The sequence below is a fragment of the Phascolarctos cinereus genome, unplaced genomic scaffold, assembly GCF_003287225.1.
Source record: "Phascolarctos cinereus isolate Bilbo 61053 unplaced genomic scaffold, phaCin_HiC Scaffold_5;HRSCAF=322, whole genome shotgun sequence".
In the NCBI taxonomy this organism is placed as follows: domain Eukaryota; kingdom Metazoa; phylum Chordata; class Mammalia; order Diprotodontia; family Phascolarctidae; genus Phascolarctos; species Phascolarctos cinereus.
In genome coordinates, this window is record NW_027555958.1 from 367,790,551 (window position 1) to 367,803,183 (window position 12,633).

Here is a 12,633-nt window from a genome sequence, read left to right on the forward strand (position 1 = left end):
CAACATGGAGCTGTTATCATGTACAACATTCTCTTGGTTCTGCTCATTTCACTCAGCATTAGACCACACAAGTCTTTCCAGGTTTTTCTGAAGTCAGCCTGTTCATCATTTCTTATAGCATAACAGTATTCCATTACATTCATATACCACAACTTGCTCAGCCATTCCCCAATTGACGGGCATCCTCTCAATTTCCAATTCTTTGCTACCACAAAAAGAGCTGCTATGAATATTTTTGTACATGTGCGTCCTTTTCCCATTTGTATGATCCCTTTGGGATATAGCCCTAGAAGTGCTATTGCAGGATCAAAGGGTATGCGCATTTTATAGCCCTTTGGACATAGTTCCAAGTTGTTCTCCAAAATGGTTGGATCATTTGACAACTCTACCAACAATGCATTAGAGTTTCAATTTTCCCACATCTTCTCCAACATTTATCTTTTTTCTGTTTTGTCATGTTGTCCAATCTGATTAAGTGTGATACCTCAGAGTTGTTTTGATTTGCATTTCTCTAATCAATAGTTTTTAGACTTAGAGCATTTTTTCATATGACTATAGATGGCTTTAATTTCTTCAACCTGAGAACTGCCTGTTCATATGCTTTGACCATTTATCAATTGGAGAATGGCTTGTATCCTCATAAATTACAAAAAACTGCAGGGAAAATTGGAAAAGAGTATGGCAGAAACTAGGCATAGACCAAAATCTCACACCATATACAAAAATATAGTCAAAATGGGTTCATGATTTAGATATAAAGGCTGATACTATAAGCAAACTGGGAGAGCAAGAAATGGTTTACCTATCAGATCTATGGAGAACAGAAGAATTCATGACCAAACAGGAGATACAGAACATTATGAAAAGCAAAATGGATAATTTTGATTACATTAAATTGAAAAGTTTTTGCACAAACAAAACCAATGCAACTAAAATTAGAAGGAAGGTAGAAAATTGGAAAAGAATTTTTACAGCCAGTCTCTCTGTAAGGGCCTCGTTTCTAAAATATACAGAGAATTAAGTCAAATTTATAAGAATACAAGTCATTCCCTATGTTTTCTTCAGTGAGTATAGATAGCAACACTTTAGTGTAGTAATCATAGTTTACCATACCTTTATGTATTAAACTTTAGTAACAACTAGTTATCAGTGAAAAAACATGATCACCAAGAAAATGTGGCTTTATTTTTATTTTAAATCAATCAAAGCTTCAAAAGTTGATAGTAGCAACACATCTTTTTGTCCTTCAAATTCCAAAACAACAGTGCTATTTATGTTAAATTCCTGAGAGTTTTTGTGTGGCTAACAAGATCAATGAATGACTAACAATTCTCTCCACACTGCTTATATAAAAGTCTAACTACTGTAGTTATTGGCCTACAGAGTTCACCACAGTAATAAAATAATAAAATATTACAAATGAAATTGCACGAGATAATAAAAGAGATAAACTGCTCATTTATTTAGAGTAATATATTTTCATTGTATAGCATGTGGCTATATGGGCAAAAGTTAAAGATAATCCATAATATTGAACAATCATGGCTTAGATCCTCTACCAATTTAGAAGATACTCCCACCCTCTGACATACCTATTGTTTCAAGATGCATTATGACTTCAAGCCAGCCAGTATTAAAGGTAAGCAAGATCCAGATAGATCATTAACAAATTAGAATAATTCCTAAACTTTAAAGAAAATATGTTCCTGAATATTAAGATCAACCACAATTGAAGAAAATTTTAAATTGTTATTCTAATAAGCTTTCAATAAATATAGTTTCTCCAACTACCCTCTCAAATCCTTTTTTAAAAAAACTACAAAGCATTTTAAATTTTAAAAAAATCCAGTCTCTGTTTCTCTCAATCCATCATTGTTATTTTCTCCCTAAGATCTACATTTAATAAGTGTTATTTTAATTTATAGTTAAAAAAATCTCTTGTGAACCCCTTGAATAAATTCCAGGGGCTTCCTATCATTTCTCTCTGGCACTCAAAGTTCTTCACAACTTGTGGAGATTTGAAGAGCGTTTAATGTTCTTCCTACCATTCCAACCTTAGCACACATTCCTCTTTTTTCATGCACCTCCTTTGGTTAGGAGGATCTTGGCCATGGCATGCCACAACAATTTATACATACAACTTGCCACACTATATCTGAGACATGCTGAAGTATTATAATAATCTTGAAAGCAAACTACAAAGAAATCTCAAAGGGGGAAAAAAAAGATAAAGACAGATTGAAATAATTGGAGAAATATTAATTGCTCATGGGTAGGCTGAGCTAATATAATAAAAATGACAATCCTACCTAAATTAGTTTATTTATTCAGTGTCATACCAAATTAACAAAAAAAATTATTTTATAGAGCTAGACAAAAATAACAAAATTCATCTGGAAGAACAAAAGGTCAAGAATATCAGTGGAATCAATGAAAAAATGTGAAGGAAGGTAACCTAGCAATACTAGATTTCAAATTATATCACAAAATAGCAATCATCAAAACAATCTGGTATTGGCTAGGAAACAGTGGTAGATCAGTGGAATATATTAGTTACCAGGGGTGGGGAGCCTGTGGCTTCGAGGCCACATGTGGCCCTCTAGGTCTTCAAGTACGGCCCTTTGACTGGATTCAGCACTGTGTTTGGCACTTTGAAGGACAAAGAAGATATATGGTTTCTGCCCTTCAGAGTCTTATAATCTTGCCAGGCACACAAGGCATAAATGGAAAGTGGAATGGGTTAGTTAGTTGCAGTGTCTCTTGATCTAAATCCATAAAAAGGAAACAGCAAGAGTACAAATTATATAGAGTGATTAATAGGCCAGTATTCTTTTAAAGAAAAATATAATAGTCAAAGACTTCAAGTTTTAAAATTACTAACACAGTGCTCTTCTAAGAAACAAATGTAAAACATTTAAGCATCTATAAAGAAAACTACATAAAGTAGGTTTTTATAAACCACCTATTACCTAAAACATACTACCAAAGTAGAGTGAGGTAAGCCATTCTATCATGCACATAATATCCCATAGGAGGAAGAATGTTTGGTTACCTAATTACCCAAGAGATCATAACTGTTCCATTTTGGCCCATTAGGAACACAGCACTTGTTTCCACAAGCTCATTACACTACATGTATACAACAGGTCAGAGCAATTTTGGTCTCCCAGGTACAAATGTACAAAAGAATTTTTTTGTATATGATTTATGTGAGGAATTAATTACAAGAAATGTAAGTTTTAAAGGCATTAAAACAGTTTAGTTCTTAAGCAGACAAAAGGAATGAAATAAGAATTTACAAAGAGCTTACTATATGCCAAGCACTGTGCTAAGAGCTTTACAAATATTATCTCATTTAATCTTCACAGTAACCTGTGAGGTAAGTACTATTGTCCCCACAGTCGAGGAAACAGGCAAACAAAGGTTAAGTGGTTTGGCCTGAGTCACAAAGCCACTGTCTGAGGTCATATTTGAACTTAGGCTCCAGGTTCAGTGCTTTATGTAATTTACCACCTAGCTGCCTCTATACAGCCAACTTATACAGAACATGTACAAAAAGTAATCCTATATATGAAATTTTTTGTTCAACTTATTAATGTAAAAAATTCAGATTTACAAAGATGAATGGTAATAATCATATCCATCCATACTACAGCCTCCTCTTAGAGCAGTTATTTTACTACTACACAAATGGAACAGGAATTATACTTTGTTATACTGCCCTGAAGTACCTCATGAAGTGCTGGTATAGTGCTCAGTCATTTCAGTTTCTGTCTTCATGACCCCATTTGGGTTTTTTTTAGTAAAGATACTAGAGTGGTTTACCATTTCCTTCTCCAGCTCATTTTACAGATGAGGAAACTGAGGCAAACAGGGTTAAATGGCTTGCCCAGGGTCACTCACCTAGTAACTGTCTGCAGCCAGATTGAAACTCAAGAAGAAGAGTCTTCCTTACTCCAGGCCTGGTGTTCTAGCCACTGCACCACCTAATTACTCTTGTGGAACCTCCAACCTAAAACACTTTCCCCAAGATTGCAGAGACAATACCCTCAAGAGATGTTAGAGAACAGTGCTTACTATTTGCTTCCAGCAAACATGATTTCAACACAGTTCAATACCAAGCTTCCAAATATTCAGGAGAATTAAGACAACCAAATAAAACCTGTCAAGTGGGTGAGATAATTACTCAAGCTGTGGCGGCCACTGGTGTTGTCTCATACCCCCTTGAAAATGCAGTCCCTTTCAGTCTTGACAATGTTGCAAATTCTATCCACACTTTTTTTTTTGAGGAAACACCTGTAGTTTTGCAGTTGGCTCCTAGTGAGAAAAGAGCATATATGATGCGGAAAACAAACTGTGTGTTTAAAGACCTTTCAGTCACTCTGCAGCAGCTGAACAATCACCTATTCCAGGATAACTCCATTTTCTTAGCACCCTGACCCTCAACTCTCTAAGCAAGAACAATGAAGTTGATTTGCTATTTCTTTCTGAGCTGTTACAAGTCCTACATGATAATGCAACTTTGTTGTACCAATACAAGCATCTTGCCAAAGGTCATTCTCTTGACCTGTATACTTTGGAGCTGGAAGGCTTTGGATGAAATTGGGAAATGCTATGGACAAGATTCTCAGCAATCCAAAAATGCTTCACAGATCTTTGCTGACTTTCTACAAAAGTCTGCAGATAAGATGTACAATCTTTATGATAGGAATGCAGTAGAAATAGCAACAGTAAAGATATTTCACTCTTTCTTTGTATGAAAGAATTCTTCAGGCAAAACAGAATGATAATCCAAGAAATCCATACAATCTTGCATATACATATAATATAGGTTACACAGTAGTCTTCAACAAAATTTTTAGATAATTTTGGGTCTAGCCTTAGCTGTGATAATCATCTCCTACAGTCTGTGGAACATGGATCCCAGAAAGCACAGCATTATTTATAGGATAACAAGTCAGAAGATTTGAATGGATTAATCTTTTTCAGTGCCATCCTATAAAAAGAATGTGAGAAGCATCCATATTTCATCAAGATAAGTCTGTTGACATGGTTTGAAGTTGTTAGTGTATTTAAAATATAATAAAAGACTAAATTTGTTTTCTATTTTGTATGTACTTGCAACCATTTTCAAAGTGGGTAGTATTTATTATGTAAGTGCAATTGTAGCACAAAGCCTTCATCCTGCTACGTTGCTACAGTGGTATCAAAATAATTTCATTACATTTTAAATTTGGAAATAGGCACTTCAAATACTTTAAATATTTATAAATGCTAGCCTGTGTTGCTCATTTACATGGAACAAATGCACTGAAAACATAATAGAAATTTTTTCTGAGTTCTTTAACACTTTACACTGTATGGGTATCATCTCCATAACAGAAATCATCTCCAGACCCCTGTATATTATGAACTACTTGTAAAGTCTTAAGATAATATAAATATCTTGAATAGTTAATAGATGAAGTTTTTTATGATCTACAAAAGCCCTAAAATTGGAGAAATGCTTATACACATGGTTTTAGAAAAATATTCCCATTCACAAAAGATAACTATTTTAAAATTTCTTCTGAAAGTTGATGACCTATATTATTATGAAGTCATTAAGACCTAGAAAAAGAAATGTAAAGTATTGGACTGGACTGGACCCAGGAGACCAGGGTTCTAATTTCACCCTATGCTATGTCTAGCTGCGTGACAATAGACGAGTCATTAGCCTCTTTGGGCCTGTCTCACCTTCTGTAAAGTGAGGGGGTTGAACCAAAGTGTCAGGTCAGGTCCTGCCAACTCTGAAATACTCTCATCTGTCAGCCTATATGGCTCTGTGGACTCTTACAGTTATGCACACAGACATATCTTTCTATATGGTATACTTTGGGGAATAGCTTGAGTTGAAAATCCATTTTTTATTTTGATCTCTGTTTTTCAACTCATATTAGTTTGTTAGGCTGATGTTACAATTTCATTCTACAGAACGTTAAACAGATGATTCCTATTTTTTGCCGTGGACCAACGTAGCAAGCTTACAGTGACTGTAATAAATAAAAAGTGATAAGGATTACAAATAAAGGAAAGAAAGAAAACCTGTCAAGTAGGATATTTATTTAGGGGGAAATAACTTTCCATAAATTTCAAGAGATGAGGAATGATCTCGTTTAAGCATCACATTCCCATTGTGAATTTAATGTATGATTTTTCTTCATTGTTAAGGATGTGACTACATCAGTAACGGATATTTATTCTTTCCACCTATACCTACAACCTTATACTTACACCTTACACTTACAATCAAAATGCCTCCTAAATATTTAATAATTGACATTTCAGAGTTGATAGCACCAAAACATCAATTACTTTGCAATCAATTTAGTGACAAGTCTCTGAATTTAGTTAAGTCATCTAGTCTGATGGCTAGACCAATGGAAGTCATCATCGCTTAACAGAACATGGTAGAGTTTGTGCTCAATTGGCCTAGCCTTCAAAAACCACAGTCACCTTCATGTCACAACACACCATGAGAGTAGAACTTCAGTGAAGAAAGATATCTCATTAAAGGGCTGAGACCATGGCCATTAAGAAGGATATACGGGTGTTTGACAGTTATAGCAATGGAGGAAGGTGGAAACAAACAATTTAAATATCTGAAAAAGGCAAAGAAATTATAGACAAAAGGCTGCACTTCAGAATTAGGTCTTCCCATTTCTAAGGAGTGAGTGATAGAAGTAATGAAACCAAGAAAGAAGTGAGAATGAGAAACAGAAATGCCCTTCCCTTACGTAAGGGGGCTCGCCTGTGCATGGCCAGATCTCCCATCATGAAGGAACCCTGAGTTTCCATATCATGGGCATGGCAGCAGCCTCCTTCAACTGGCAGAAAAGCCAGAATAGGCTTCATCTTTAAAACTAATCAGTCTCCCTCTTTGCTGTGTGGTTTTTCCTCCTATTTCCAAAGGGTGAAAATCACAGAATTCAACTACAACAATGAATGCCATGAACTAAATCAAGAGGGAAGATATATTTCCCTGCCTCTCTTTTGTCCAGGCTCAGAAGCTTGGGCCTAGGACTACGTATATCTATTATGTCTCATCTGTCCTCAGTTTATTTTTTTTCCAGTCTTTTTTTTGATTCATTTATTTTGATTTATCAACAATCACTTCCATATGCTTTTGAGTTGAAAATTTTTCTCCCCCTTCCTCCCCCCCACCCTCCCCAAGACAGTGCACAATCTGATATAGGCTTTACATTTGCATACCCATTAAACATATTTTCACATTAGTGAAGTTGTAAGTAAAAATTAAAACCAATAGGAGGAACCATCAGAAAGATGAAACAAAACTCAACAGAAGGTAAAAATAAGTGATAGCAATTCAACCTCCATAGTTCTTTCTTTGGATGTCGACAGCATTTTCCATCCCGAGGGCTCTGGAGATGTCTTAGATCCTTGTAATGCTGAGAAGGGTTCAGTTTAACAATCTTAGTCATCGCATAACATGGCTGTTATTGTGTACAAAGTCCTCTTGGTTCTGCTCACTTCACTCAGCATCAGACCATATCAGTCTTTCCAGGTTTTTCTGAAGTCAGCCTGTTCATCATTTCTTCTAGCACAATAGTATTCCCTTACATTCATATACCACAACTTGCTCAGCCATTCCCCAATTGATGGGCATCCTCTCAATTTCTAATTCTTTGCCACCACAAAAAGAGCTGCTATGAATATTTTTGTGCATGTGGGTCTTTTTCCCATTTGTTTGATCTCTTTGGGATATAGCCCTAGAAGTGCTATTGCTGGATCCAAGGGTATGCACATTATTGTAGCCCTTTGGGCATAGTTCCAAATTGTTCTCCAAAATGGTTGGATCATTTCACAACTCCACCAACAATGTATTAGCATTCCAATTTTCCCACATCTTCTCCAACATTTATCATTTTCCTGTTTTGTCACGTTGGCCAATCTGATAGGTGTAATGTGGTACCTCATATTTGTCCTCAGTTTAAGGAGCATGGGTACCTCACCAGACCTAGGAGTTCAAGCCATGAAGACCATGGAGCCAAGATTGCAGGCAGGATGTTGCAGCCCAGCAGTCCAGTTGGGAAGCCTGAGAAGCCACGGTGAGACTCAATTCCAAGTGAATTTTTGGACTTGGTATTTAGGACCATGTTCTATAGGAACTAAGCTAAGCTATGACCCTAATGTCTTTCTCCTCTCCAGAGACTGAGGAGATACAAAATAGGAGAAGGATTAAGGTTCACTTTGGGAGGAAGTAGGTTTATACATTTGGCCCTTTTTCCTGCTGCGGTTTTGGCAACAGATGCCTAGGATTTGGGCTGGCCCTATCTCCTACGGGTCAGGGATGGGTGACCTCAATGCAGCACTGCCTGGGTGATGATCTGGCCCCATTTTGTATCATGACTCAAGTGTGAGCTGCCTGGCCCCTGCATGCTACATGGGCTCTGGTCTGGTGCTATCTCATGCTGAGTGGTGCACTGCTTGAGCTGTTGCTTGCAAAGTGTCTATATCTATAGCTTAGAAAGTGTCTGTGCTGCCTAATTAATGGTCTGGCCCTTTTTCCTTCTATGGATCTAGCAAGCCTATGTGGGCAGTATATTGCCTGCTGCGACCCAAGGATGGGCTACCTGGGTCCTGGTCTATTCTTCTCTCTTGCTATAACTTACGGGTGCTGCCCGGCCCACAATCCGGGCCTGTCTCCTGTGATCCTGGATGCAAGCCCGGATCTCAGTCACAATAGGAACAGGGCTTTCCACCTTCCCCAGCTTGTTTCCACTCTGAAGAGACTCTCCCTCCCATATACAAAAGCCCATATGGAAATACCAGGTCAAACTGCATGTAGCTAAGTGATTTTAGGGTTACTACTCAATGGGGCTGGCAAGGCTCTAATATCTTAAATCAAACATAATAAACAGCAGCTTAAAATGTTAGGACAGAGAAGACCCTGTACAAATTGGTCTTTCTAATGTTCTCAAAACTGGGCATTTCCTGACAGGTCTAGACTACCTAGGGCTTCTGCCAATAGAAGTATATTAAAGTGTACAGTTAGGGTCAATTACCTGGGCCACTTTGGTACCAACCCAAATAGAGAACATTCTTGTACAGCTGGACTGGCCCCAGAATTGCCATGAGGTCAAAGAGTAGGAACATATCTAGCAACACATTCAGAGAAATTCAATATGCCTTTTCCTGGGTTATGTGACTAGAATGAACTATTCGTAATGTCAGAAGAAGATCATAAAAAACATTTAAAATATACTTACAATGCTTTCTATAAATACAAGACTGAGGGTGTGTATTTTTGAGTTAGGAAAATACTACCTCAATCACATGAAAATAAAATTCAGGACACTGGATTACAATTAATAGTCTTAATATAGCAAATACAACAAAAAAGTGTGATTTCTATTTTCAACAAATCAGTAGTTTCAGAGTCTGCCAACCAAATATTATTAGCAATTAACATTTACTAAGCAATTTCAAAGTTTTCAAAAGTATGCTTACCAAAGACTATTGCTTTAGCAAAAGGTGGAAATAATTCTGTATGTCTGAATAGGTTTTTGTGAATTTGCCAGAGGTCTTTGTGCAGTTTCTTAAAATCACTGTATCTCTTCCAAACGACTATCTGAAGTAGAGGAAAAAAAAGTCACAAATTAATAGAACTACTCATAGGAATGCTATTTGAGCTATAATATGGTAAAAATCAAAAGTCATAGCATGCTTGAATTATAAACTATCTTTAAAAAAAAAAGTTTCCAAAAGTTATTTTCATGCAAAGGAAAACATAGCAATAGTATAAGTTCTAACCAGTATAGTTAACTGTTTTATGGTTAATCAATATTTGCATTTAAAATAAAAATACAAATAAAATTGCATTTCTGGTTCTCACATTGTTCCATGTGGATTTCTGAAAATTTGTTACAAAAATATATTTCATATAGTAAATTAAAAGAGATAACCAATGCCATTACATACTTTAATTTCTTTAAAAGTCAATTCCTATTTCCATAGGTATAGACTAGGTGGTCAAATATATATCGCCTCACTCTAGCACCCTATGATTCTGAAAAGAAAATTACCTATTTAAGTAACTAGCATTGTTGACCTCCTCCTGGACACTTTGTTTTTTCTGAATTTTGTAGTACTACTCTTTCTTCATTCTCCTATGTCTCTGACTGTTGCATCATCATTTATGTCTCACTCCCTCACCACGTACATTACCCAAGGCTTGATCCTGGGCACTTTTCTCTTCTCTCTCAGTAATCTCATCAGCTACCACAAGTTCAATTACTACCTCTATGCAAAGGATCCTCAGATCTATATTACCCTAGACTCTCCCAACTTTGGGTCCCACATTACCAACTGCTTTTTGGACATTTCCAGCCAAATGTCTCTTGCCCTACATCTAATTACAGGTGCTAGGTCTTGTCGATTCTACCAACACAACATCTCTTGTGCCTATCTTGTCTCTACTCACAAAGCTGCCATCCTAGCTTAATCACTAATTCCCACTTGCCTGGACTACTGCAGTAGCCTCCTAAATGGTCACTCTACCTCACTTTTCACTCCTCCCCCATCCATCCTCTAACACAACTGCTGAAGTGACATTTCTAAAGCACAAACCTGACTATATTATTTCTCTTCCCCAGAAGCTTTAGTCGCTCCATATAACCTTGAAGTACAAAGTTATGTGCCTAGGGGTAGCTATATAATGCCATGGATAAAGCTCCGGGCTTGGAGTCAGACAGACAAGTTGGAATCCTGAGCAAATCAGTTAACCTCTATTTGTGTCAGTTTTCCTCATCTGTAAAATGGGAACAATAATAGCACCTACCTCCCAGTATTGTTGTGAGGATCAAATGAGATAATAATTACAAAGCACTAACACAAGTGACTGGCACATAGTAAGTACTACTATTATGAGACTCTGAGCAAATCATATACTGTCTCCCATCCTCAGTTTTTTCACCTGTATAATGGGCATAACAGCACCTACCTCAAAAGAGTGCTATAAGGATTAAATGAGATAACATATGTATAGCACTTTACAAACCTTAAAGTGTTACATAAATGCTAGATATTTTATTACTATTATTGCCTTTTAAAGCATTTCGCAATCTAGTTCTGGCCTTCCTAGCACAGATTATTTCCTTTAACATACGCTGCAATCCAGCTAAAAGGCCTCTTGCTACTCCTCAGACACAACAGTTCATCTCCTATGTCCATACCCTTGCACAAGCCACCTACCCCACTATCAAAATCAACTCCATACTCACTTCCACCTCTTAGAATTCTTGGTTTCCCTCAAAGGTCATCCATAATGCCAGCTCCTACATGACTGCTACCAAATGCTAGAATCCCACACACACAGACCAAATTAACTAATGTTTACTTCATTCACTTACTATAGTTCTTTGTGTACACATCATTTCTTCAGTTAGAAATTTAAGCTCTTTGAAGTCAGAGAGTTTTCTCTTTCTTTGCATCTTTAGCACCCAAGAGAGTGCCTAAAACATAGTAGGTAATAAATGCTCATTTATAGAAAATTAATCATTTTAAACACCCAAAACACATGAGCATTTGACTAGGTGGACAATTTTACTCACATCACACAAAAAAGAAATTAGCATGAGTATGAACTTCCCTACTTCATTTCCTAAATCTGAATTCATAATATCACTAAGATAGCAGGATACAATAGAAAGAATGCTAGCTCTGGAGTCAGAAGACCTGGATTCAAATGCCACCTCTGATATTTACTACTTGTGTGACCTTGGGCAAGTCACCTAACTTCCCCCAGTCTTAGTGTCCTTTATCTGCATGAAAAGGTCAGACTAATGTTGCCTGAGGTGCTGCCCAACTCTATGTCAATGAGCCTACAATTCTCAAGACAAACTCAACTCTAGGCAAGGCAGCTTCCAATACACAATACTTCAAGAAAGGAGCCAGAAAATAAACAATCTCCCAGATTAGGGAGGCTGGGTTATTCTCATTATTCTGAGCTGCTTGCTATCTTAGACTTCTCCACAAAGCCCCAATACCAGCTCCTTCCTAGGCCACAGTTTTTCACTTTTGTGTGTCATCCTCCCCTATTAGATTATAAACTCCTTGAGGGTGGACACAGTCTGTCTTTTTTTTTTTTTATCCCTAGCACTTAGCATAGCTCCTGGCATTAGTAGGCTGACTAACCGGCTTATTGAAACATCCTGTTTCTGAAAAGAATTGACTTTGTCAGCACTTTCTAACAAATTCAAAATTTTCTGTGTACAATTGAACTTCAATACTAATGAGCCAACACAGGACCAACAAGGAACCAAGTATGACTTAAGAGGCCTCTTGCCAATTATATGTTTCCACAATTTCTGAAATTCTTCACATTTAGTCAGATTAAATGAAATTTCACCAAGTATAGATCCACTTAAGTTAGTAAACTTTCCATTAAAAAATATAAACAGTCATAATCCAGGATGTTTTAAATAGGATATTTATTAAATTATTTTAATTAGATTTTCTTCTTCCATTAATCTCAATGCATTACCGATCTGTGCCCTATCCCATTTAAACAGAAATTCTGACTGAGAGGCAACATAATGCAATGTAAAGAAAACTAGATTTCGAGTCAGAACT

General features: G+C 36.7%; 1 protein-coding gene and 1 pseudogene across 4 annotated transcripts in view; one reads left to right on the forward strand and one right to left on the reverse strand.

The window, feature by feature from the left end:
- Positions 1-12,633, reverse strand: part of RPS6KC1 (ribosomal protein S6 kinase C1) — a 203,717-nt gene that overhangs the window by 162,405 nt on the left and 28,679 nt on the right. For all 4 annotated transcript variants that reach the window (XM_021007820.2, XM_021007814.2, XM_078156318.1 and 1 more), the window contains exon 3: positions 9,511-9,631. In XM_021007820.2, the coding sequence (XP_020863479.1) occupies positions 9,511-9,631 (121 nt within the window). The remainder of the gene's footprint in view (positions 1-9,510; positions 9,632-12,633) is intronic.
- On the forward strand, positions 1,613-4,979 carry LOC110222679 (renin receptor pseudogene; annotated as a pseudogene).